The sequence below is a fragment of the Salvelinus namaycush genome, chromosome 26 (assembly GCF_016432855.1).
Source record: "Salvelinus namaycush isolate Seneca chromosome 26, SaNama_1.0, whole genome shotgun sequence".
Lineage (NCBI taxonomy): Eukaryota > Metazoa > Chordata > Actinopteri > Salmoniformes > Salmonidae > Salvelinus > Salvelinus namaycush.
The window spans coordinates 16,687,284-16,712,641 of NC_052332.1; the positions used below are offsets into that span (position 1 = coordinate 16,687,284).

Consider the following 25,358-nt stretch of genomic DNA (forward strand, 5'->3'; position numbering starts at 1 on the left):
CAGACATTACTCTTACTGTTTTAATGTCACCGTTGGCCTCATTGTGAAATCCCTGAGCAGTTTCCTTCCTTTTCAGGCAACTGAGTTAAGGATGTCTTTGTAGTGACTGTGTGTTTTGATACACCTTCCGAAGTGTAATAACTTCACCATGCTCAAAGATATTCAATGTGTATATATATTTTTTTTTACCCATCTACCAATAGGTGCCCTCCTTTGCGAGGCATTGGAAAACCTCCCTGGTCTTTGTGGTTAAATCTGTGCTTGAAATTGACTGAGAGACCTTACAGTTAATTGTGTGTGGGGGGGCACAGAGATGAGGTAGTGATTCAAGAATCATGTTAAACATTCCATGCAATTTATGCTTTGCATGGTTTGGTATTCTCCTCCACATACTTCTCTGGATTTTGAGTATTTGTTGTCCCATTTTTAATTCTACAAGTATCACTACATACCCAAATGGATGTTTTATAATAGGAAATGTTGCACAAGAAAGTCACTTTACTGAACTGTTATTTCCCAATTGAAGATGACCCAAAATTCATTAATGACATATACTATGTCAATGTAACGTGAATATTTTATGGGGGGGTTAATTGTTTGCGGGATGCTACTCTAGACAAGTCATCAACTCTAGACAAGTCATCTTCCGGCCTCCCGAGTGGCGCAGCGGTCTGCATTGCAGTGTTTCCGGTGTCACTACAGACCCGGGTTCAATCCCAGGCTGTGTCACTACCGGCCATGACTGGTAGTCCCATAGGGCGGCACACAATTAGCCCAGCATCATCCGGGTAAGGGGGGTTAAGGTAAAAAATGATCTTCTGAACATGTGTAAGGTTTTAGACCCATCTCTTTGTTGTGGTTTATGTAAACTGTGGAGATATTAACATTCAACTGAAAGAGTACTTCTATTCTTGTGTCTGCAACTCTTCTTCAAGGATTAACTTTTTTTAATAAACTTTCTTGAATTTCATTTGCATTCAGAAACATTCTTGGAGCAGACAAATGAGAGGCAAATGATTGGGCTCCCTGACGACTATTTCGGCGAGTAAATAAACTGCCTCTACCTTCGGTTCTATTGGCGAACGTACAATCACTTGAGAAAATGGACAAGTTCCGTTCGAGACCATCAACGGGACCTGAAGAACTGTAATATTTTATGTTTCTCTGAGTCGTGGCTGAACAAGGACATGGATAATTATCTAGCTGGTTTTTCTATGCATTGTCAAGACTGAAAGGCGGCTTCGGATAAATTTAGTGGGGTTGTTTCTTTTTGTTAACGACAGCTGGTCTGCCTTATCTCTAATGTTAAGGAAGTATCTAGGTTTTCTTGGCAGAGTAACAATACCTCACGATAAGCTGCAGACATACTATTTACAAAGATTTGTATCTACATTAACAGTGAAATGTTTGGATACCTACTCATTCCAGGGTTTTTCTTTTCACTTTTTTCTACGTTGTAATATAATAAGGAAGACATCAAAACTATGAAATAACACACATTGAATCATGTAGTAACCAAGTGTTAAACCAATCAAACTATATTTTAGATTTATCAAAGTAGCCACCCTTTGCCTTGTTGACATCTTTGCACACTCTTGGCATTCTCTCAACCAGCTTCGTGAGGTAGTCACCTGGAATGCATTTCAATTAACAGGTGTGCCTTAAGTGGATTTTCTTTCCTCAATGCATTTGAGCCAATCAGTTGTATTGTGACAAGATAGGGGTGGTATACAGAAGATGGCCCTATTTGGTAAAAGACCAAGTCCATATGTCAAGAACAGCTCAAATAAGCAAAGAGAAACAAAATTACTTTAAGACATGGTCAGTAAATCTGGAAAATTTCAAAAACTTTGAACATTTCTTCAAGTGCTGTTGCAAAAACCAGCAAGTGCTGTGATGAAACTGGCTCATGATGACCGCAACAGTTAAGGAGAAGCCAGTTACCTCTGCTGCAGAGGATAAGTTCATTAGTTACCGTCCTCAGAAATAGCAGGCCAAATAAATGCTTCAGCGTTCAAGTGACAATTCAAAATGAACTGTTCAGAGGAGACTGCGTGAATCAGGCCTTCATGGTCAAATTGCTGCAAAGAAAACACTACTAAAGGACACCAGTAAGAAGTATTGCTTGGGCCAAGAAACACAAGCAATGGACATTAGACCTGTGGAAATCTGTCCTTTGGTCTGATGAGTCCAAATTTGAGATTTTTGGTTTCAACCGTCATTGTGACGCAGACTAGGTGAATGGATGAGCTCTGCATGTGTGGTTCCCACCGTGAAGCATGGAGGAGGTGGTGTGATGGGGCTTTGCTGGTGACACTGTCTGCTACTTATTTAGAATTCAAGGCACGCTTAACCAGCATGGCTACCACAGCACTCTGCAGCAATACGCCATCCCATCTGGTTTGAGCTTAGTGGGACTATCATTTGTTTTTCAACAGGACAATGACCCAACACACCTCCAGGCTTTTTAGGGGCTATTAGAGGAGTGAGTGCAGCATCAGAGGAGTGCAGCATCAGATGACCTGGCCTCCACAATCACCCGACCTCAACCCAATTGAGATGGTTTGGGATGAGTTTTAACTGCAGAGTGAAGGAAAAGCAGCCAACAAGTGCTCAGCATATGTGGGAACTCCTTCAAGACTGTTGGAAAAGCATTCCAGGTGAAGCAAGTTCAGAGAATACCAAGACTGTGCAAAGATGTCAAGGCAATGGGTGGCTACTATGAAGAGTCTCAGATATAAACAATATTTTGATTTGTTGAACACTTTTGGATACTACATGAGTCCATATGTGTTATTTCATGGTTGTGATTTCTTCACTATTTTTCTACAGTGTAGAAAATAATAAAAAATAAACACCCTTAAATGAGTAGGTGTGTGTGTGCAAACTTTTGACTGGTACTGGATTTTTCATAGTTGTCTATTTACCGCCACAAACCAATGCTGGCATTAAGACCGCACTAAAGGAGCTGTATCGGGCCAATAAGCAAACAAGAAAATGCATAGCTGCAGGTAGTGCTCCTAGTAGCCGTTGATTTTAATGCAGGGAAACAAATCTTTCCTCATTTTTACCAGCATGTCCCCTGTGCAACTAGAGGCTACAACTCTAGATCACTTTTACTCCACACACAGAAACGCGTACAAAGCTCTCCATTTGGCAAATCTGACCGTAACTATATATATATACACTGCTCAAACAAATAAAGGGAACACTTAAACAACACAATGTAACTCCAAGTCAATCACACTTCTGTGAAATCAAACTGTCCACTTAGGAAGCAACACTGATTGACAATACATTTCACATGCTGTTGTGCAAATGGAATAGACAACAGGTGGAAATTATAGGCAATTAGCAAGACACCCCCAATAAAGGAGTGGTTCTGCAGGTGGTGACCACAGACCACTTCTCAGTTCCTATGCTTCCTGGCTGATGATTTGGTCACTTTTGAATGCTGGCGGTGCTTTCACTCTAGTGGTAGCATGAGACGGCGTCTACAACCCACACAAGTGGCTCAGGTAGTGCAGCTCATCCAGGATGGCACATCAATGCGAGCTGTGGCAAGAAGGTTTGCTGTGTGTCAGCGTAGTGTCCAGAGCATGGAGGCGCTACCAGGAGACAGGCCAGTACATCAGGAGACGTGGAGGAGGGCAACAACCCAGCAGCAGGACCGCTACCTCCGCCTTTGTGCAAGGAGGAGCAGGTGGAGCACTGCCAGAGCCCTGCAAAATGACCTCCAGCAGGCCACAAATGTGCATGTGTCTGCTCAAACGGTCAGAAACAGACTCCATGAGGGTGGTATGAGGGCCCGACGTCCACAGGTGGGGGTTGTGCTTACAGCCCAACACCGTGCAGGACGTTTGGCATTTGCCAGAGAACACCAAGATTGGCAAATTCGCCACTGGCGCCCTGTGCTCTTCACAGATGAAAGCAGGTTCACACTGAGCACGTGACAGAGTCTGGAGACGCATGACCGGTTTGGCGGTGGGTCAGTCATGGTGTGGGGGGGCATTTCTTTGGGGGGCCGCACAGCCCTCCATGTGCTCGCCAGAGGTAGCCTGACTGCCATTAGGTACCGAGATGAGATCCTCAGACCCCTTGTGAGACCGTATGCTGGTGCGGTTGGCCCTGGGTTCCTCCTAATGCAAGACAATGCTAGACCTCATGTGGCTGGAGTGTGTCAGCAGTTCCTGCAAGAGGAAGGCATTGATGCTATGGACTGGCCTGCCCGTTCCCCAGACCTGAATCCAATTGAGCACATCTGGGACATCATGTCTCGCTCCATCCACCAACGCCACGTTGCACCACAGACTGTCCAGGAGTTGGCGGATGCTTTAGTCCAGGTCTGGGAGGAGATCCCTCAGGAGACCATCCGCCACCTCATCAGGAGCATGCCCAGGCGTTGTAGGGAGGTCATACAGGCACGTGGAGGCCACACACACTACTGAGCCTCATTTTGACTTGTTTTAAGGACATTACATCAAAGTTGGATCAGCCTGTAGTGTGGTTTTCCACTTTTAATTTTGAGTGTGACTCCAAATCCAGACCTCCATGGGTTGATAAATTTGATTTCCATTGATAATTTTTGTGTGATTTTGTCAGCACATTCAACTATGTAAAGAAAAAAGTATTTAATAAGAATATTTCATTCATTCAGATCTAGGATGTGTTATTTTAGTGTTCCCTTTATTTTTTTGAGCAGTGTATATATATCTCTATATCCTCCTGCTTACAAGTAAAAACTAAAAAAAGAAGTACCAGTGACACGCTCAATACAGAAGTAGTGCAATGAATCGGATGCTAGGCTACATGGTGGTTTCACTAGCATTGACTGGAATATGTTATGGAATTCATCCGATGGCATTGGAGTTTACCACCTCAGTCACCGGCTTCATTAATAGTGCGTCGACAAGGTCGTCCCCACAGTGATGGTACGTACGTATCTCAACCAGAAGCCATGGATTACAGGCAACATCTGCATTGAGCTAAACTGTAGAGCTGCCTAAATGTCAGCAAGACAAATGACCTGATCGTGGACTACAGGAAACGGTGGCCGGAGCACACCCACATCCACTTGGACAGGGCTGTAGTGGAGCGGGTCGAGAGCTTCATGGTCCTCGGTATCCACATCACTAAGGAATGGTCCACGCACAATGCCTTTTCCCCCTCAGGAGACTGAAAACATTTGGCATGGCCACTCAGATCCTCAGTTCTACAGCTGCACCATTGAGCGCATCTTGACTGGCTGCATCACCGCTTGGCGTCCGGCCACAAGGCGCTACAGAGGATAGTGCGTACGACCCCAGTACATCACTGGGGCTGAGCTTCCTGCTATCCACGACCTCCATACCAGGCGGTATCAGGAGAATAGAGGTCGACCGATTATGGTTTTTCAACGCCAATACCGATTTTTATTGGAGGACCAAAAAAAAGCCAATGCCGATTTTTATATATATTTGTAATAATGACAATTACAACAATACTGAATTAACAAGAACACTTATTTTAACTTAATATAATACATCAAATCTATTTAGTCTCAAATAAACAATGAAACGTGTTCAATTTGTTTTAAATAATGCAAAAAACGGTGTTGAAGTAAAAAAGTGCAATATGTGCCATATAAATAAAAAATAAATAAAAATAAAATAAATAGCTAACGTAAATTCCTTGCTCAGCTGGTAGCTCAATATTCCCAGTTCAGAAGTTTTAGGTTGTAGTTATTATAGGAATTATGACGCGTCGACTATTTCTCTCTGTACCATTTGTATTTCATATACCTTTGACTATTGGATGTTCTTATAGGCACTTTAGTATTGCCAGCCTAATCTCGGGAGTTGATAGGCTTGAAGTCATAAACAGCGCTGTGCCTCAAGCATTGTTAAGAGCTGCTGGCAAACGCAGTAAAGTGCTGTTTGAATGAATGCTTACGAGCCTGCTGATGCCTACCACCGCTCAGTCAGGCTTCTCTATCAAATCAGACTTAATTATAATGTAATAAACACAGATACGAGCCTTAGGTCATTAATATGGTCAAATACGGAAACTATCATTTCGAAAACAAAACATTTATTCTTTCAGTGAAATACGACAAACCGTTCTGTATTTTATCGAACGGGTGGCAACCCTAAGTCTAAATATTGCTGTTACATTGCACAACCTTCAATGTTGTGTCATAATTATGTAAAATTCTGGCAAATGAGTTACGGTCACACAGTTCGCAACGAGCCAGGTGGCCCAAACTGTTGCATATACGCTGACTCTGCTTGCACTGAATGCAAGAGAAGGGACACAATTTCCATAGTTAAAATAAATTAATGTTAGCAGGCAATATTAACTAAATATGCAGGTTTAAAAATATATACTTCTGTGTATTGATTTTAAGAAAGGCATTGATGATTATTGTTTGGTACATTTGTGCCAAGATTGCGCTTTTGTTAAATCATCACCCGTTTGGCGAAGTTAAAGTAGGCTCTGATTCGATGATAAATTAACAGCCACTGCATTGATTATATGCACCGCAGGACAAGCTAGTTTAACAACACATGGTTAATGATATTACTAGGTTAATTAGTGATTATGTGAAGATTGTTTATTTTTTATATAAGATAAGTTTAACGCTAGCTAGCAACTTACCTTGACTCATTGCAGCCACAAGGCCCCATTGACGCTGTACTCGCGTAACAGGTTGTCTGCCTGCAATGTAATCGGTGTCCAAAAAGGCAGATTAACGATTTTATGAACTTGAAATCGTCCCTAATTAATCGGTCGACCTCTACGGCGGAAGGCCCTAAAAATTGTCCAAGAGTCCAGCCATCAAAGTCAGACTGTTCTCTCTGCTACCGCACGGCAAGCGGTACCGAAGTCTGGAACAAACAGAACCCTGAACAGCTTGTACCCCCAAGCCATAAGACTGCTAAATAGTTAGTCCGGGTAGCTCTTGGTTGACTATCTGCATTAACTGTTTCTTTGCATGAACTCTTGACTCATCACATACGCTGCTGCTACTGTTTATCTATCCTGTTGCCTAGTCACTTCATGCCTACCTATATGTACATATCTACCACAATTACCTCGTTCCCCTGCACCTCGACTCAGTACTCATACCCCATTTATATAGCCAAGTTATTGTTACTCATTGTATTTATTCCTTGTTATTTTTTTATTTTTTTTCTCCATTGTCTGGAAAGGCTCGTAAGTAAGCATTTCACTGTTAGTCTACACTTGTTTACGAAGCATGTGACAAATAACATTTGATTCTCACTTAAGTTTAAGCGCCTGGTTGATTTTCCCATACTGCTGGCCAACTTGTCTGGGCTCCCTCCCCCTTACCCTAAGTCCCTCGCCAGTTGCACTTTATATCCCCTTCTTTTTTGTCCAGCTTACTAAACCAGTCTCAATAATAAGGCCGTATGATGTGGTCCCAGCGAGGCCCAGTTCATGAAATGAATGGTGTGGCTCTTCATTCCCCTCTGCTGTCTGACTGGGGGGACCTCATAATGGCTTCATTAAGGCAGAAGTTTCATTTGGTTGACAATGGGTTAATGGCCCATGTGTAGTCTATTGGCAGCAGGGAAGAGGCTACGGGAGGAGGAGAGGTTTGGATGAGCGTTTTTACTGCGAGGTCAGCTGGGGTCAGCCCAGTGTCAGCCACCAGTGAACAAATGTGTAATTGATGTTGGGACAGCCCCCTCGCTCCTTTCACTGGGATGGCAGGAGGGGGGAGAGGTTGTAATTGTATCCCCCCCTCCCCACAATGCAACATGGAGTCGGGAAAGCAAAAGGAGACTAACGACATCCCAGAAAGAGGATACGCTTTAATTTGTCTTTTCTCCCCCATCTAAGTTTCATTTCTTCCTGCTGGTTTAATTGCTCTCCTTCACGTCAGGAAGCTGCCGTCTGATTCGTCAGCGTGGGGGAGGAAGTGTTGTCGTCCTTTGTCTCTGATTAGCACGGATGTTAAAATAGAATGGGGATGAAGGTGTAGGTATCACTACAACTAACCCTCAGTCGGTTGAGTTTAGGTACGTGTGGTGAAGCCTAAAGGATAGAACCAGACAGCAGAGGAAGAAGTGTTGGTGGCTTTTAAGAACCAGACAGCAGGGGAAGAAGTGTTGGTGCTTTTTAAGAACCAGACAGCAGGGGAAGAAGTGTTGGTGCTTTTTAAGAACCAGACAGCAGGGGAAGAAGTGTTGGTGCTTTTTAAGAACCAGACAGCAGGGGAAGAAGTGTTGGTGCTTTTTAAGAACCAGACAGCAGGGGAAGAAGTGTTGGTGCTTTTTAAGAACCAGACAGCAGGGGAAGAAGTGTTGGTGCTTTTTAAGAACCAGACAGCAGGGGAAGAAGTGTTGGTGCTTTTTAAGAACCAGACAGCAGGGGAAGAAGTGTTGGTGCTTTTTAAGAACCAGACAGCAGGGGAAGAAGTGTTGGTGCTTTTTAAGAACCAGACAGCAGGGGAAGAAGTGTTGGTGCTTTTTAAGAACCAGACAGCAGGGGAAGAAGTGTTGGTGCTTTTTAAGAACCAGACAGCAGGGGAAGAAGTGTTGGTGCTTTTTAAGAACCAGACAGCAGGGGAAGAAGTGTTGGTGCTTTTTAAGAACCAGACAGCAGGGGAAGAAGTGTTGGTGCTTTTTAAGAACCAGACAGCAGGGGAAGAAGTGTTGGTGCTTTTTAAGAACCAGACAGCAGGGGAAGAAGTGTTGGTGCTTTTTAAGAACCAGACAGCAGGGGAAGAAGTGTTGGTGCTTTTTAAGAACCAGACAGCAGGGGAAGAAGTGTTGGTGCTTTTTAAGAACCAGACAGCAGGGGAAGAAGTGTTTGTGATTTTTACTAACTGATTGATTGGAGGTAAAATGTAAACGTGTGTATTTCCTCTTCCCTAAAAGGTGGAGAAACCATCAAGAACATCAACCAGCAGTCCGGAGCGCACGTGGAGCTGCAGAGAAACCCGCCGCCTAACACCGACCCCAACGTGCGCATCTTCTCCATCCGCGGCACCCACCAGCAGATGGAAATGGCCCGCCAGCTGATCGATGAGAAGATTGGGGTAGGTGGTCCTTTTATACCCCCCCCCCCCCCCCCCCCCCCAAAGCTATTGTCTGGCCTGATATTCATGAGGGCACATGTCAAAAGGGGGGTGCAACTGGTTCTTGTGCCCCTACCGTCCACCAGTATGTCACCCGGGGTTAAACATGAAGAATCCATCAAATGGACTTAATGGAGTGCGTCAGCGGCCAGCGCTGCCCTTTGGCCTTGCCTGTTCACCCCCGTTTAACCACAAGTGTGGTCTCCTGTCCTTTCTTGCTCTCTCTCGTCTAGGCCTCCGGAATGGGGGGCAACAGCAGTTTTGGTCTGAACCCATTCGGCCAAGGACCAACTACCCCGCATCAGAAGTGAGTAGCTTCTTGGTCTCCCCACTTTTTACCACTGTTACATTTGTCTAACATGCTTTCATCTACCTTCTCGGCTGCTACTTACACTGACCAAAATATGAAAACAATGATTTAGCAATTCCCATGCCAACACAATTAGTATAAATATAAACTGTGACCGTAGGTCTTTTAAACTGTCTAACATGCTTATCTCTGTTTTTGTGGTGTTAGTGGACCCCAGACATTCCTGACAGGAGGATGGGGCACAACATATCAGACATGGCAGGCTCCGGGCCAGCAGGACCCCAGTAAGTTAGTTAGGTTGAGGGTGGGATACCCATAACACTTAATACCAATATCGGTCTGCCATTTCACTACAATTCCTTGATATATGGAGACCATGCAATCATCAAAATAATGCTGGGCATAACAGTCCCTCCCAGAGAAATGAAAGAGGACAAAGAGGTGGAAGGAGGACTAAAACTAGCTATGTCTTATGCTCTCTGCTCAGCTTACTGACAAGACTTTGCCAGTTGAACAGAAATTTTCTAGGAATACAAGGAATTGGAGAGATTAAAGACTGAAGGCTGGTTTTCGCAATGCTGCAGTGCATTTAAATTCAACTCGAGAGGGGCAGGGTAGTTCTTGCATTCAAAATGTGACTAACCGTCCAGATATGGGTTTACTTAAAAATGTTTCCTTCATTGTTTCTCCAAATTTCAAAGCCAATTTTCACTTGATGGAAGTTCTAGTTAGGGTTTGGGCTAAGTTTGGGTAGGGGCCACAAGCCATAGGATACAGCAGGTCATGTCTGGATGGTAAGCCTCAGCTTCCATTGAAAGACCCTCATGCAGTAACTCTGTCCTCCAACAGTGTTATCTGTCTGGTTGCAGGTCTCAATGGATCACAGACCGGCCAGATGGACTATTCCAAAGCATGGGAGCCGTATTCTAAAAAGATAGGCAAGAGTCAGTCTTCTGGGGGAGAACAGAGAAGGGAGCTCCTACCCCTTCTCGCTTGTATAACACCTCCACTTAGGGTTAGGGTTGTGCGCAGTATACACCTCGGAACCAGATCTCAAACCTTCCCCCTGCCCTTGTTTAAAGAAGTTTCGTGCAAAGAAACGTCATGTCACCTTGACACCATTTGACGCTGATGATTGAAGTCAGAAGTTCACCATTTTGGTTACATGTTTGTGCAGCTGGATTGCTTAGTGTATCAATGCCATTTCAAAGGTGTAATGAGCAGACTCTTGATTTTATCACCAATGTACATTAGCATTTGTTTGAATAATTGAATATATTTGAGTTGGAAGAAATGTAATTTATGGAGCCAAACACATGAATTGGGGTGATCTTGGTAGCTGGTTTGGTGTGTATTGTATTGACTCATCCTTGTTTTATTGTGCCCAGGTCAGCAGAGCCAAGCCCAGAGCAGTGGCTCTGACTACAGCAAAGCATGGGAGGATTTCTACAAGAAACAGAGTAAGATTACACCCACGTGGCCACTGAACTCCTCCAATAGACTTGCCTTTTGAGTGCACAACATCGGAGGAAGTAGATTTCTGCTCACTGTTTGATGCTGTCAGTAGTGCTCTATGCTCTGGTGCCTCCAACTCCCTCTCCCCTGACCTTCCTCTGTCACCCCCAATCCTCTACCCTGTGCTCACCCTCTCCCCAGGCCAGGCAGCAGGCCCCGGCTCCCAGCAGAGCTCCCCTCCGGACTACAGTGCTGCCTGGGTGGAGTATTACAGACAGCAGGGGGCCTACTATGGCCAGGGTGCACAGCAGACACCGGCCCCAGGACTTCAGGTGAGAACCCATTCCATCTCTTAGCACCCTCTCCACCTGTTTAACTAAGTGGTTTCTGTAAATAGATGTACTGTAACTTGTAAATGTCTGTCTGTCCATTGTCACTGATGTGAACCTGTTTTGCAGGATCATTAGAGAGGACACCCTTTAGTTGAAGATTTTTGAATCACTGAGAGGATGAAAACAAACCTTTTGTAACAGAGGTTTCTAGATTTGCAACGCCTTGAAGACTTTTACTTTTTTCTTAGTGAGAAACACTAGCTGTAGAATGACTTATACAATTTAAAAAAAGAATATTTCTAAATCAGGAACATTTAATTGTTACTAAATACTTGTGTACACCATTATTTTGAATTGACAATTTCCGGGATCCCTTTTGGACTTATGAGAGAGCTGTTTTGTTTTCTATTTTTTCCTTTTTGATTCAAATTACATTGCCAAAACGAACCCCGGAGTTGTAACTTTTCAGTAAACGCAATATAATCTATTTTTTCTAGTTCTGTTGCAATAAAATCGCAATTATGGGCTTAGCAGTCTTGAATGAATTTTTGTTTTGTCATAAGATGTTTTAAGAATGTGTAAAAATGTTTTCTTTTCCTTTTACAAAAAGCATTTTAATTCAGTGAGATGAAACTGTGATATTTTGTTACAGGAAAATGTATAATTTTGTTGCAAAATACGAAATGTTGGCAAATGGCAGTCAATTCCTAATTTAATTCCTGTTGTGCTTTGTATTGTTTTCCATTGTCTTTTATTGTACTCTGGTTTAAAAAAGGTGCAATATCTTATTTCATTTTTGAAACAAAGATGGATTCTCTAATATTTTGACAGGCGTTTAACTTGTAGTTCTTAGATGAATTTTTTTTAGTCATATGAAAATGTAATGAATAATTTATTACAATGATCTGATATGGGAAAAGGGGATGTTGCATTTTGTGAGTTATTTGCCTTTGCTATCTTGTAAAACTATGTATGTATGCTCAGATACTTGACTAAATACTTTATTTAAAAATATATATATATAATTAAATCAAAGAAGTTTTTTTCATGGAGTCATTATCACAGGAAAACTGTCCCTGTTTTTCTGTTCTGTTTTCATACTGAAAATGTTCAAAGATCGTGAATTTGAAATTTGATGTTGCAACTTGCTATGGACAAAAATGAGAAATGCCAGGTTTTTATGTATGTTTTGTACCTAAATAATTCAAGACTGCTAAGCCTCTGGATTCTACCTGTGTAATAATTAATTGTAGTTTTTTATATGCTAAGTATTACGATCAAAATTGTCTTATTTGGTACCACCCAGTTTCCCTAATGCCCCATCCAGTACACACTGTGGACTCGTGTACAGTCCAATGCTAAACTTTTTAATTCATTTTTCTTTCTACTTTGTGTGATCTAATATATGTATGATTGATTAGTTACAAAATGAATCTAGTGTTAACTTCATTGCTTAATGAAAAGGGATATTATAATTTCAAAATGTTTAATTTTAGTGTTTTTTCCTCATATGTACAGGTAACCGTGTATTAAAAACATCAAGACTACCTTTGTGTTCTGTTAAAATTGTTTTATTTTGCCATTTGAAAGCTTAGTTTTCTTGTCGCATACCAGTATTGAGTGTTAATGATTTTATTGGGTTTAAACTGTGAAACCTTTCCTCCGCGCTCTGTTTTAATACTATGAGTATTCGCTATACATGAAGTAAATATAAAGGTCAAACTGTATGGTATGTTGTATAAACAGAAGATATATTTTTTTTCTATAGAAAATCACTTTGCCAGTTCACAAATTCAAATAAATGTTCCGCAAGCCTCTCTTGTGGGTGAAGTATACTATCTTTATTAGTTGCTACAGTGCCTACAGAAAGTATTCATACCCCTTGACTTCCACATTTTGTTACAGCCTGAATTCAAAAAGGATGAAAGTATTTTTTTCTTTTTTCTCACCCATCTATTACACACACAACCCCCATAGTGAGTGAAAACCACGTTTTATATTTTTTGCGAATGTATTAAATGAACTGCAGAAATCTCATTTTACATAAGTATTCACACGCCTGAGTCAATACATATAAGAATCACCTTTGGCAGCAATTACAGCTGTGAGTCTTTCTGGGTAAGTCTCTACGAGCTTCTCACACCTTGATTGTACAATATTTGCACGTTCTAAAATACATCAAGCTCTGTCAAGCTAGACAGCCATTTCCAACTCTTGCCTTTTAGATTTTCTAGCTGATTTAAGTCAACTGTAACTAGGCCACTCAGGAACTTTCAGTGTTGTCCTGGTAAGCAACTCCAGTGTATATTTGGCCTTGTTTTAGGTTATTGTCCTGCTGAAAGGTGAATTTGTCTGTCTGCTGGAAAGCACACTGAATCAGGTTTACCGCTAGGATTTTTGCACGTGCTTAGCTCTATTCAGTTTATTTTTAACCCCCCCCCCAAAAAAATATCCCTTATCCTTGACGATGACAAGCATACCCATAACATGATGCAGCCACCACCATGCTTGAAAATATGAAGCGTGGTACTCTGTGACGTGTTGTGTAGGATTTGCACCAAACATAACACCTTGTATTCAGGAGAAATTTGATTTTTCCTCTTTTTTTTTTCTTTTTTAAAAAACTTTAGTGCCTTAGGATGCATGTTTTGAAATACTTTTTTATTCCGTGCAGACCTTTTCACTGTCATTTTGGTTAGTATTGTGGAATAACTACAATGTTGATCCATCTTCAGTTTTGTCCTATCACAGCCATTAAAATCTTACTGTTTAAAAGTCACCATTGGCCTCATGGTGAAATCCCTGAGCGGTTTTCTTCCTCTCCGGCAACAGAGTTAGGAAGGACGTGTGTATCTTTTGTAGTGACTAAGTATAAATGATAAACTATCCGAAGTGCAATTAGAAACTTCACCATGCTCGGATGGAAATTTATCCATCTACTATTAACACAACAAAATGTGGAAAAAGTCTAGGGTGAGAATATTTTCTGAGTGCTCTTATGTCATGGTACATTTTTTTTTTCATACCACTTCTCTTATGTTTTTTTTCTTTGCTTGGCAGTTGGCAACCATACCTTAAGACACGAAGAAACAATACAAATGTGTAAAGTTCATATACATGTCCAGAAGATGCATGGCAGTGATTGCCAAAGTCTAAAATGCACTTGCCCATTGGGAAAGTCAGGAGGATTTTTTTTTTTTTTTTTTTGGGTTGCCTAAAGACTGATCAATTGCCCGTATATGTAAATAAGCAATTTACATGCAGAAGTGCCATCCCCCCCCCCCCCCCCCCCTGCTTTTACTCACCTATGTGTAGGTGGCTCAGAACTGGAATTATTTGGGTTCCCATACAATCAGTTAAAAGGTGTTTTTTCTTTACCACAAGGTCCTGTGTGATCTCAGCTGTATGAATATGGCAATTGTGGTTTCTTATTGTACATGTATGTATGTGTATATATATATGCAAGTTCCCCCAATTCGGTGCCTTTGGAGATGTGTAACTTGGTAAAAAAAAAATATATGTATTTTGTTTTCACCTAATTTTGTCATTCTGTCAAAGAGCACATGTTCAATTTCATAAACATATTTTCCCATCTCGAGGTTAAATAAAATGACTTAAATTCAAAATAAACAGGATTGGCTGTAACAGGGTTGTCTAGTTAATCTTAAATCCTCCATAAATCACATTGTGACGGGCATGGAAGCTTGTGTGCAACAGGGAGTGGCAATTGAATGCGAGCTTCACATGTTTTTTTTATTAAAAACATTCTAGCCTGCAGGGTAGAAGGCTTGACGTGTTATCCTCGACCCGCTCAGTTTTCCACCACAAAACACCAGAAAAAGGACCAGCTCATCTGCTTATACACTGATTTCACTATTTGATGTTACATTTTTATTTTAAGAAAGGAATAGTTTCACCAAATGAAAATGAGAGTTCAGGTAACAAGGTTGACTTCATGAGGGAGAGGTGTAAATGAATCACTAACATGAAACAATCTTCAGAAATGACTGTCAGAGCAACAAAATAACTAGGGCTTTACAATGGTGAACCATTTTGGAGTTAGAGACATGCAAAAATGCTGACTTTTGGAACTTTAGGAAGACTTTTCAGATTGATTGCATTCTCTACATGGTCTATATTAAAGAGCACTTTATTGAATATAACAGACTTAAATTTCAATATTGGTGCACAATTTCTGAATATCAAAGGGACACAAAAGACACGAATTTCATGGAACGACCCAAATTATTTTCATAGACCACCTATTGGCTGATTTCTAAAACCATCCCAATATCAGGGAAAGGGGATTAATTGATCCACTCTGCTGTTAAACCCATTTTAATGCATCATCACTGCGTGAACTTAATCTTGTGACCATGCACGAAAAGGTTTGTGGAGAAGTTAGTGTATGCCATTTTTGCATTTGCCATATTTTTCCACCTTAGTGTATGTTCTTGTAGTTAATGAGATGTAATTTGGACATCGCTTTATCTACCATCGACTTCAGACTGGAGAGGCAGAGCCAGGCTGAACAACTTTTGCAGGTATGGCAAAACACTTGGAGAAATTCTCCTGAAGTTCTCCCATAGTTCAGTTAGGCAATTAGGCAATGTTTTATACTATCGCAAAGCTTTATAATTCCCGTCTATACCAAAAATTAAACGCGTAGGTTGAGCATATTCTTGGATACATTTTTTTCCGTTATTCTTTGCTCTTGTCTCTGACTCTTCTCATTGTCCCTCTCCCTTTGTGAACGGTCCACAGGGGTGTCCCCAGAGCACCGTTATTGAGCAGCTTTGTCATCCCACATCTTTACTCCCCGTGGGGGGGCCTCGGCCATAGTGGACCCTACTCTGCCCGGCCCTGTCCCCCCCATTGATACTGTGCAGCTGTTTCCAAATCCAGCCCTTGATTTTGATCCTCTTGCTTTTTAATATGAAACCCCTGCGGACAGTCCCTGGCCTGCTTGGCCATTGTATAGGCGTGATCATTTAGTTGTTCTCCAGATCACCTCCAGATGGGTTGAGAGCCATGATTATGAAGGGGTTGGCCGTTCATTTTTGAATAGGGTCTCTATGCTGCTACATGTGAAACCTAATCCCTATAGTATCGCTAACTGTATATGTTTCGTTTTAGGTGTACGCCAGGGGTATTCATGTAGAGAATGTGGAATGTGAAGGGGACAGTACGTATTATGGCTCATTCACTGTTCACAACGTTGGTCCTGAATAGCTGCCCTGTACAGCAATGAATAGTTTATTAAATGGGCTTTATTGATTTGTTTATGCAGGGCTGTCCAAAGAAAAATGGATGGTTGTGCAGTCTGTTTTCACGGGTCTGGGTAAGTCAACAGTGAGACAAATTATTTGATGAAATGCAAGCATTTGATTATAGTCTAATTAATTTGGCCATTTTAACAATGTGTTTACTTAGTACCAAGCCTGTCTATCTGAGCAGGGGGGGAATTGGGGGTGCTCTATCTCTCAAACACACACACATACAAACATCTGCATTCCTCCTCTTTGCCCCCCTCTAAAGCTCCAGTTTCGTTAAGCAGGTGTCCTGCCTCCCTGTCTCATTCCAGGGAAACCCCTTTATGGGAGGGACTGGCCCTCTCTCACCTTTCCTGCAGATAAGCCGATCTACTGTATCCACCATGCTGGGATATCTACCTTAATCTCTTTTTAATGGCCCCAAGGAGGAGCCCAGGGGAGGCCTGTCTGCCCATCCCTCTCAGCTGAGGTTGTAGTTGGCAAGTAGCTTTTTTAGTAACAGGAATGATTCAGCTTCGAAATGAATGACAATTTGTCTTCCGGTTGGGAATGTTTGTTTGGTTAAAAACTAAAAGGAGCTTGGTGTTTTTAATACGATTTATTCAGCCCACTTTAATGTTGAATGCTTGTTATATAATAGCATGGCTGAAGGGGTGTTTTTGTCTTTTTTAAGAGGACTGTTTTAAGGAAAGCATGTTTTATGTAAGACTTTAAGGTAGGAAATATGGATTTACAGTAATTCAAAAAAATTATAGGGGGTATTATGAGCTTGGTCTATTTAATGGGTGACTACAAATATTGAAGTAACATGCCATGTACAAAAAAAATGAGTCTTTGCAGCTATAATTTGATTAATGAAATAAAATAAGTTGTTTTAAATGGAATTATAAAAAAGGCCTACTCTTAAGCTCAACCCCGTTAAACAATAAATATCATATAGTGTATATAAAGTTTAAGAATATATAGGCTAACGTAATTTGTAGTGATATAAGAACCTTTAGTTTAATTGTTGTAGGCCTACAAGATTAATCTGCAATATTTTACTTCATTCTATAAAACTTCATATTTCTTTAAGAATTGTACGTTTAGTGGCTGCTTGCCCTAGGCCTAAAATGTGAGATTTTTTTGCAAAATATTGGAAAGAAATCTATAGCAAATTTAAAGGCTATTGTTTAATCCATAGGCAACACTTTAATTTAGAAAATATTGGCCTAAATAGTTTTTCAATAGATCTTGACGTGTCCATCGCTTTACCAGACAGAAAAATAAAAGGTTAATGCATATAAGTAAATCAAATCCATGCGTTACCCCATTCCAATTCATTTAATTCCTCTTTAATAAAGACCGGTCCCTCCCCTGGCCCTACGATTTAACTCAAAGCTGAAGCCTCTTAGTAAAATAAATGCTGAAATGCTATACATGTAAATAAATCTGAGAACGAATCAGATTCAGCGAGGGGGACATTTCATCTGGGAAAAGGCACACATGTAGGAGGTGCCCCTCCTAACAAAACAAAAAAAAGCAGCTGGGTTGCACAGTCATCTTTTTTCGTGCTTTGTCACTCACCTTTTCACTATCTCTGTATTCAAAATAACCCGTTCTATACTTTGCATTTAGAATCCATATCTTCTTTTCCATTCGAATTCTAGTCCACATTCGTCAGAGACCAACTTTTCGGACCATCCCCTTGTAGTTGTTGGAATGAAAGGCGGAGTGCATGGGTGTCAAAGTGCCCTCAAAACACCATGAAAGATTGATTTGCAGCACTTTTCAGCCCCCTGACATTACTTGGAGAGGAACTGAATAGGAAACCCGCGAGCCGGGGACGGAATAAAGATGTTCTCTCTGCTGGAAGAGAAGGAAAACTGCTCATTTACCCCCAGTCCATCAAGCCCGAAAAATAGAGAGGAAAAAACAGAGAGAACTGTGGCTATTGAGAAGAAAGGGGCTGTATATACTCATCTAAACGCTGTCACAATATACTGAAGGGCTATGAACAACCATGAATATTAAACCGCTTATTTCAACAAGGGCTAGAGAAGTGAACCACGTCAAAGCAGCTTTGCATTTTTTGCATGGGAACAATGCGGTAAAGCACGTTGAGCTTGTTTCTATTCTATTATTCCCGCGCTATAACTCCCTGGAAGAAAATTAATATTGCCAACCACATGAATGCGGAATGCCTGAGAAAGAACGTTTAAGCAACTCCCAGACCCAATGACCTTAATTTGATGACAGACAAACTTTTAAACTAATTGTTGAACCAGTGTAAAGTTGACAGTATTTTCACTCTGTTAAATAATCGTGGGACTCATTGTGCTGTATAGCATTTGAGTGGAATATAGAAACGTGAATTTTGCATCAATTGTTTAGCCATATTTACATGTGATCTATGCTATATGTTATACGGCCCTACTCAGTAACATTAAAATGTACATTTTATATTTTACTAAAACTATTGGTAAACTGGCGACCAGGTGTTTTTTGGAATTAGTTTTATAGAAGGCAGTCTTGGACATCTCTCATGAAGAAAAATCTCATCTGATTGGTGTGTAAAGGGATGTTGAATAATTTGTAAGCGACTGAAAAAAATGGATACTCCCCTAACAGATTTTTGTTTATTTACAATCATGTCTGCATTAAAGACATTATGCATTTATATTGCTGAGTAGTCTATTGGCTTAGGCTCCTTGTTGTCTCTCTCCATTTCACTCTCTCTCTTTCGTTCTCTCTCTCTCTCATGAAAGGGAAGGACCGCCTAATAGAGGCGGCTTTTCTTCTGCTGGAGCAGGTCCATACCATAAGGGGAGTGTCATTAATAACTCATTAGAGAGGGGTCAGACCAGCAACTTATAAAGAGGACCCTCGCTGCAGGAGGACGGCACATTTCCACCCAGCCGTCTAACGGGAAGGAATATCCACTTTGCATTTGAAGACACTCATATCTGAACACGGCTTGCAATAGTTTGCGAGATGGGCTCGGTATTACCTGCAGAGGCTTTAGCCCTGAAGTCTGGATTTAAATGCCAGAGTCGGTCCTTGTCTGATATTATCACCTCAGACATTCTGCACAGTTTCCTGTATGGACGGTGGAGAAATGTGATCGGAGAGCACCTGATGGAGGAGAGGCAGAGCAGCATCGGTCCCAAGACAGCCTTCACAGCTGAGGTCCTCGCGCAGTCGTTCGTTGGAGGTAATTGCCCCTTTTGGAATTGTTCCTATGATTTCTGTACGGGCAACCAGCCACTAGGCCTAAAGAACGTGTTGCCTAGGCCTATCTGTTGCAATTTAACATCCTAATGCTTGTCTCGTTAAATGTAGGCTTATTATTATTATTATTATTATACCAAATTGTGACATGGGCTATACTCAGGGTGAAATCATATATATATTTTAAAGATGGTTCATTTTATTAGGCTATAAAACGACTGGTCCAAAAAAACAATACCCTCAACATTTTGACTCAACCTAGATTTATTTTCTATTAACAATTTCTGTTATTTTAACAAGTGTCCCTCTTGTTGACAATAATTGACTAAAAGGCGTGTAAAATAGGCATTTTGTAAGAATGTATTCAACACAAGAACCTCAGTGAGGTCTCATGTGTCATTGAGAGTGAACCAAAATAAGTGGAAACCGTCACTCCTCTGTTCTAGATTTCTTCCCAAGGTCCCTGTGACTTTCTCATTACTGTTCTCCCGTATTTTCATTCTTTGGACCTTTTATTTCCACCCATTTAGCGCATTAACCCATTTAGTGCTTTGAGACCTTGCATTTAGAAGCTTGTTAGGCGTGTAACTGTTGCTGACTGAAAGACGAAGGGTATTAAACTCATTTGGTTAACTTTGTGCTTGACCTGAGAAAGTTTCCACTTAAACCGAAGGGAGAGAAAGGTCCCCTTTCTTTGAGGTGTCCCGGGTTTTATCCCGCATTCATCAATCTCCGGACAGTCTCTTTTCCTATTTTGGCAGCTATGGGCTCCGGCGCTTTTCTCTTTCTCTCGCCTTAAAAGATTTCTGTTCTTCAGATAATGCGCCGTGAAGGCTAATTCTATTGCCATTCATACCATGTCAACCATCTAATCGCCTTTCCATTTTTTTGTTCGAGAAATTCCTGGGCCTTTTAAACAAGTCCTCATTTCATTCAGCGCAATTTTATTGCTACAAAGTTCTTAAAAGGATAATGAATTTGGAATTAGCCGTTTCTTTCCAGTAGGGTATAATGAATATCACATCTGAAGCATGACAAATGGCTGGACCCTGAGCAATAGAAGACCATTTAACCTCTCTTCGAGCCGTCTTTTCGCAGTCCCAAATACATTTTCTTTGATTCTGACATTAAAGAAACCCAAGTGTTTTCTTAATTTTTTGGAACGAGGGTGAAAATGCTTGCGAGTTAAATATTTTTTTTGAAACAATAACTTTCAATTCATCCATTTAATCGAATTAAACGGTGGATGAGATGTTAGGCTACCTAATATTTCGTCACCAAAATAAGATGCAATCTATTTGCTGTGTTGGCAATTACAAAATGTTAAACACCTAATTCGTACGACACTTAAATAATATTTTAGACCAGCCAGTACAAATATATATTTAAAATTCATGATTTATCAAAACATCATATTTAACTTTTTTATTCGAAAGATGATACATCAACCATTTGCTTTTTGACATTTTATTTTATGAAAAAAAACGTAATATTGGCATTAATGCACAATGCCTGACTTAAACCACTCCTATCCTCAACGTCTTTTAGGCAAATTGATTAGCTTGGTTAGGCCTACAATTTCATGCATTTATAACCATGGAATGACCAAATTCACAGGTTTAATTAAATGTACGCAGCAGTCAAATAACCTACTCTTTTTTTCTGTTTGCAGAGGTCCAGAAGCTGTCCAGCCTGGTGCTGCCCAGTGAGGTGATCATTGCCCAGAGCTCTATACCTGGCGAGGGCCTGGGCATCTTCTCCAAGACCTGGATCAAGGCAGGCACAGAGATGGGTCCATTTACTGGCACGGTCATCTCCCCTGAACACGTGGACCTGCTAAAGAACAACAACCTCATGTGGGAGGTGAGAATCATCTGTGCAGCTACCATAACTAGGGACTGAGCTGCTATCACAATTAGGCAGGAGAATAACAGCAATGAATCTGTATGGCATGTTTTTGTGAAGGAAGCACATGTGCAAGGGGGAATAGTTGGTCTTGTTCACCAGTAAGCTGTATGTATAAGAGTCTATGTCACACATGGACAATAATACCCACTGGGCAAAGACATAAATTCAACGTCAATTCCACGTTTGTTTTAAGTAATTTCATTTAAATAATGTGGAAACCAGTTTAATTTAACCAGTGTGTGCCCAGTGTGTAATTTGCATTAAAATTGTACCAGACTCCTAACCTCTTGCTGTTGATCTCAGGTGTTCAACGATGATGGCACGGTGCGCTACTTCATTGATGCCAGTCAGGAGGACCATCGCAGCTGGATGACCTACATCAAGTGTGCCCGCAACGAGCAGGAGCAGAACCTGGAGGTGGTGCAGATCGGGAGCAGCATCTTCTACAGGGCCGTGGAGGTGAGAACCAAGCCAGATACGGTCACTCACAACTCTGACATGCAGCCTTCACAAGGACCGTTGAAAGCGTGTGGTTGCTGCCATGACAAGTTCTGCAGCTAAGCCCATTCGTTTGTAGGCCTTTGTTGGTATAGACTCCATAGACTGTATAAAAGGGTCAAATCTCCCCTAGCCTGTATAGGGCAACCTATTTTCAGCTGCTGAATAGCACAACCTGCTGTTTGTACAGAGATCTGTGACTCTTGATGCGTAATGCAAAGTTGGTGGAGAGTATCATCGGAACAAAGGATCTCCACAGATATAGTTACCTCATCCTATTCGTTCTTTAACATTCCTCCTCCTGCTCTCTACAGACTATCCCTCCAGACCAGGAGCTGCTAGTGTGGTACGGAAACTCCCACAACACCTTCCTTGGTATTCCTGGCGTTCCCGGTACAGAAGAAGAGCATCAGAAAAAGAGCCGCAATGGTGAGCTCCTTTTTCCTCATGCTATGGGTGTAACGGATGTGAAATGGCTAGCTAGTTAGCGGGTACGCGCTACTAGCGTTTCAATCAGTTACGTCACTTGCTCTAAAACCTACAAGTAGTGTTGCGCCTTGCTCTGCAAGGGCCGCGGCTTTTGTGGAGCGATGGGTAACGACGCTTCGTGGGTGTCAGTTGTTGATGTGTGCAGAGGGTCCCTGGTTCGCGCCCGTGTCGGGGCGAGGGGACGGTTTAAAATTATACTGTTACATGGGCGTTAGAGAACCAGATTACTATCTGACCCCCTTTACCTGTGGTGCCAGTGTGTTATGGGCTCTGCTGCAGCCAACAGATTTACACCACCCTTATTCGTTTCAAACTACTGCAAATAGACTGATTCTATTCCATGTCAAAATCAACATTTGATATGGCAGTCACATCAGTTTATGAATTAAAGATCTCACCTTCCCTCTCTTTCTCCTTTCCCTTCAGAGGACTCCCACTCATGTGACGGCTCTTCATCTTGCTCCCCCTCCTCCTCCTCCTCCTCTTCCTCGTCTGCGACCAGCCGCATGCGTTGCGTAATCTGCCATCGGGGCTTCAACTCGCGTAGTAACCTGCGCTCCCACATGCGCATCCACACCCTGGACAAGCCCTTCGTCTGCCGCTTCTGCAACCGCCGCTTCAGCCAGTCATCCACCCTGCGCAACCACGTGCGACTGCACACCGGAGAGCGCCCCTACAAGTGCCACGTGTGCCAGAGCGCCTACTCCCAATTGGCAGGGCTGCGGGCACACCAGAAGAGTGCCAGGCACAGACCAGGTGCGGGGGGCGCAGACACTGCCTCCCAAATCTCACCTCCACCCCCACCGATCACCAGCCTGACCCAACACCAGGTCCCCCTGGTTCACCATATCCCCACCATGGTGCTATGATAGCAGAGAAGAAAGAGAAACTTGCTAATGCAAACAACTCTGCACTTTACTTCTGCACACTTGAGCCACAGGTTGCGCTCTCCCTCATTCTCAGAGAAGCTACTGTTTGCTGGTGTGGCAGGCATCGCTATGACATTGCAATGGACCAGAGTATGTCTGAGTGTACTATGTCTGGTGGGTTGAGCTGATAGTACAGCCGTTCTCAAATACTTTTTTACTGGTTGCCTTATTTACAATCGAGTCTGCTTAGACTTATTGGGTATTATGTTTGTAATGGTCACAAAAAATCAGAGTGTGTCAAAAACACTTTGTTGTTCCAAAGGAAACTGTTGTACTATTGCCTGTACAGAGAATCTGAACAAAGGACTGAATGTTGGTTCCAAGAGTAGGCTATTTTTAGGTTAACTGTCCATTATTCATCTGTTTGTTTACTCAATATACTATTGCCAGGATGCAGCATGTCAAAGGAAATACTTTGCTATTCTAGTTAATAATTCTATTGGTCAAGAAGAGTACTCTGTATTTCAGATAAGGATGTTTTACCATAACATATTTTACTTTTTGGGTGGTTCCTTCATGCTGTCATTAAATACAATTATCCTCACTTTACGTCCTGTCATCGTAGGCCTTCCAACTCAGGAGGAAGGTTGTTTGAAAAAGTAAAGTAAAAAAGTTGAATTCCAATGAAATGTACAGTATGTAGAAATAGGTGTACATTTATTTCAAAATTTTACACTGTAATAAATTGTCCCTTTATCTCTGTATATTAATGTAAAGTGTTGTGTAATTATGAACTGTATGTGAATGTAAATACGTGTGCTTTCCTTATATTCTAAATAAAGAATGATATTAATACGTCTGCATAGTGTTCTTTACTTTGGACATTTTGGTAGCCTATTATGAACTAGCGCAGTGGAGGCTGCTGAGGGGAGGACGGCTCACAATAATGGCTTGAACGGCGTGAATGGAAAGGCAATTGATACCATTCCTCTAGCCATTACCACGAGTCCGTTCTCCCCAATTAAGGTGCCACCAACCTCCTGTGAACTATACAAAACATTAAGAACACCTGCTCGTTCTATGACAGAGTGACCAGGTGAATCCAGGTGAAAGCTATGATCCCTTATTGATGTCACTTGTTAAATCCACTTCAATCAGTGTAGATGAAGGGGAAGAGACAGGTTAAATAAATATGTTTAAGCCTTGAGACATGGATTGTGTATGTGTGCCGTTCAGAGTGTGAATGGGCAATACAAAATATTTAAGTGCCTTTAAACAGGGTATGGCAGTAGGTGCCAGGCGCACCGGTTTGTGTCAAGAACTGCAGCGCTGCTGGGTTTTTCATGTTCAACAGTTTCCTGTGTGTATCAAGAATGGTCCACCACCCAAAGGACATCCAGTCAACTTGACACAACTGTGGGAAGCATTGGAGTCAACGTGGGCAAGCATCCCTGTCGAATGCATTCGACACCTTGTCGAGTCAATGTTGTGCAGAAGAAATATCAGCCAGAGCAGAGAAGCACGAGATTGAACTTCACTCAACTTCCTAGAGAGTTACCCCCTTTACTGTGGGAATTGTAATCAAATCAATGCAATATTAGCCTCTTTCAATGCAAAACAAAACAAACTATGCAAGAGTATGCAAAACTAACAATGCCAGAGATGCTGTTGTAAGCAGAAAGTATCGGAGTAGGATTCTATTGCATTGACATGCACATCTCGGCCGTGCTCTACACAGACCTGTGGGGCATAACCAATCAGGGCTGCAGTAGGCCTATATGCAAATAGACCATTGCCATATATGTATCTGTGCCGTTCCCTTTGAACTGGACTGTGTTTACAGCATGAGCTGTAATGAGTAGATGGCTTGTTTTGAGATCAAAGCGAGAGCTGCATGTAAAACGTGTGCACATTTGTTCATATCCTTTG

General features: G+C 41.8%; 2 protein-coding genes across 7 annotated transcripts in view; both read left to right on the plus strand.

Annotated features, from left to right (window-relative positions):
* The window catches only part of LOC120021210 (far upstream element-binding protein 3-like), a 31,071-nt gene extending 18,072 nt beyond the window's left edge, over positions 1 to 12,999 (plus strand). For 3 of the 6 annotated variants that reach the window (XM_038964865.1, XM_038964868.1, XM_038964866.1), the window contains exons 12-18: positions 8,886 to 9,046; positions 9,319 to 9,392; positions 9,603 to 9,679; positions 10,265 to 10,333; positions 10,784 to 10,855; positions 11,052 to 11,182; positions 11,318 to 12,999. In XM_038964865.1, the coding sequence (XP_038820793.1) occupies positions 8,886 to 9,046; positions 9,319 to 9,392; positions 9,603 to 9,679; positions 10,265 to 10,333; positions 10,784 to 10,855; positions 11,052 to 11,182; positions 11,318 to 11,347 (614 nt within the window). In that variant the 3' untranslated portion in view covers positions 11,348 to 12,999. Of the gene's footprint in view, positions 1 to 8,885; positions 9,047 to 9,318; positions 9,393 to 9,602; positions 9,680 to 10,264; positions 10,334 to 10,783; positions 10,856 to 11,051; positions 11,183 to 11,308 lie in introns of all 6 variants that reach the window. The other 3 variants (XM_038964870.1, XM_038964871.1, XM_038964869.1) reach the window with 2 other exon arrangements.
* Positions 13,000 to 19,428: 6,429 nt separating this feature from the next.
* On the plus strand, positions 19,429 to 23,429 carry LOC120021896 (PR domain zinc finger protein 12-like). Its single transcript, XM_038965736.1, has 5 exons — positions 19,429 to 19,648; positions 21,338 to 21,528; positions 21,877 to 22,032; positions 22,386 to 22,500; positions 22,987 to 23,429. Exons 1-5 carry the CDS (start codon positions 19,429 to 19,431, stop codon positions 23,427 to 23,429), a joined length of 1,125 nt encoding a protein of 374 aa, XP_038821664.1.
* Positions 23,430 to 25,358: the final 1,929 nt, after the last annotated feature.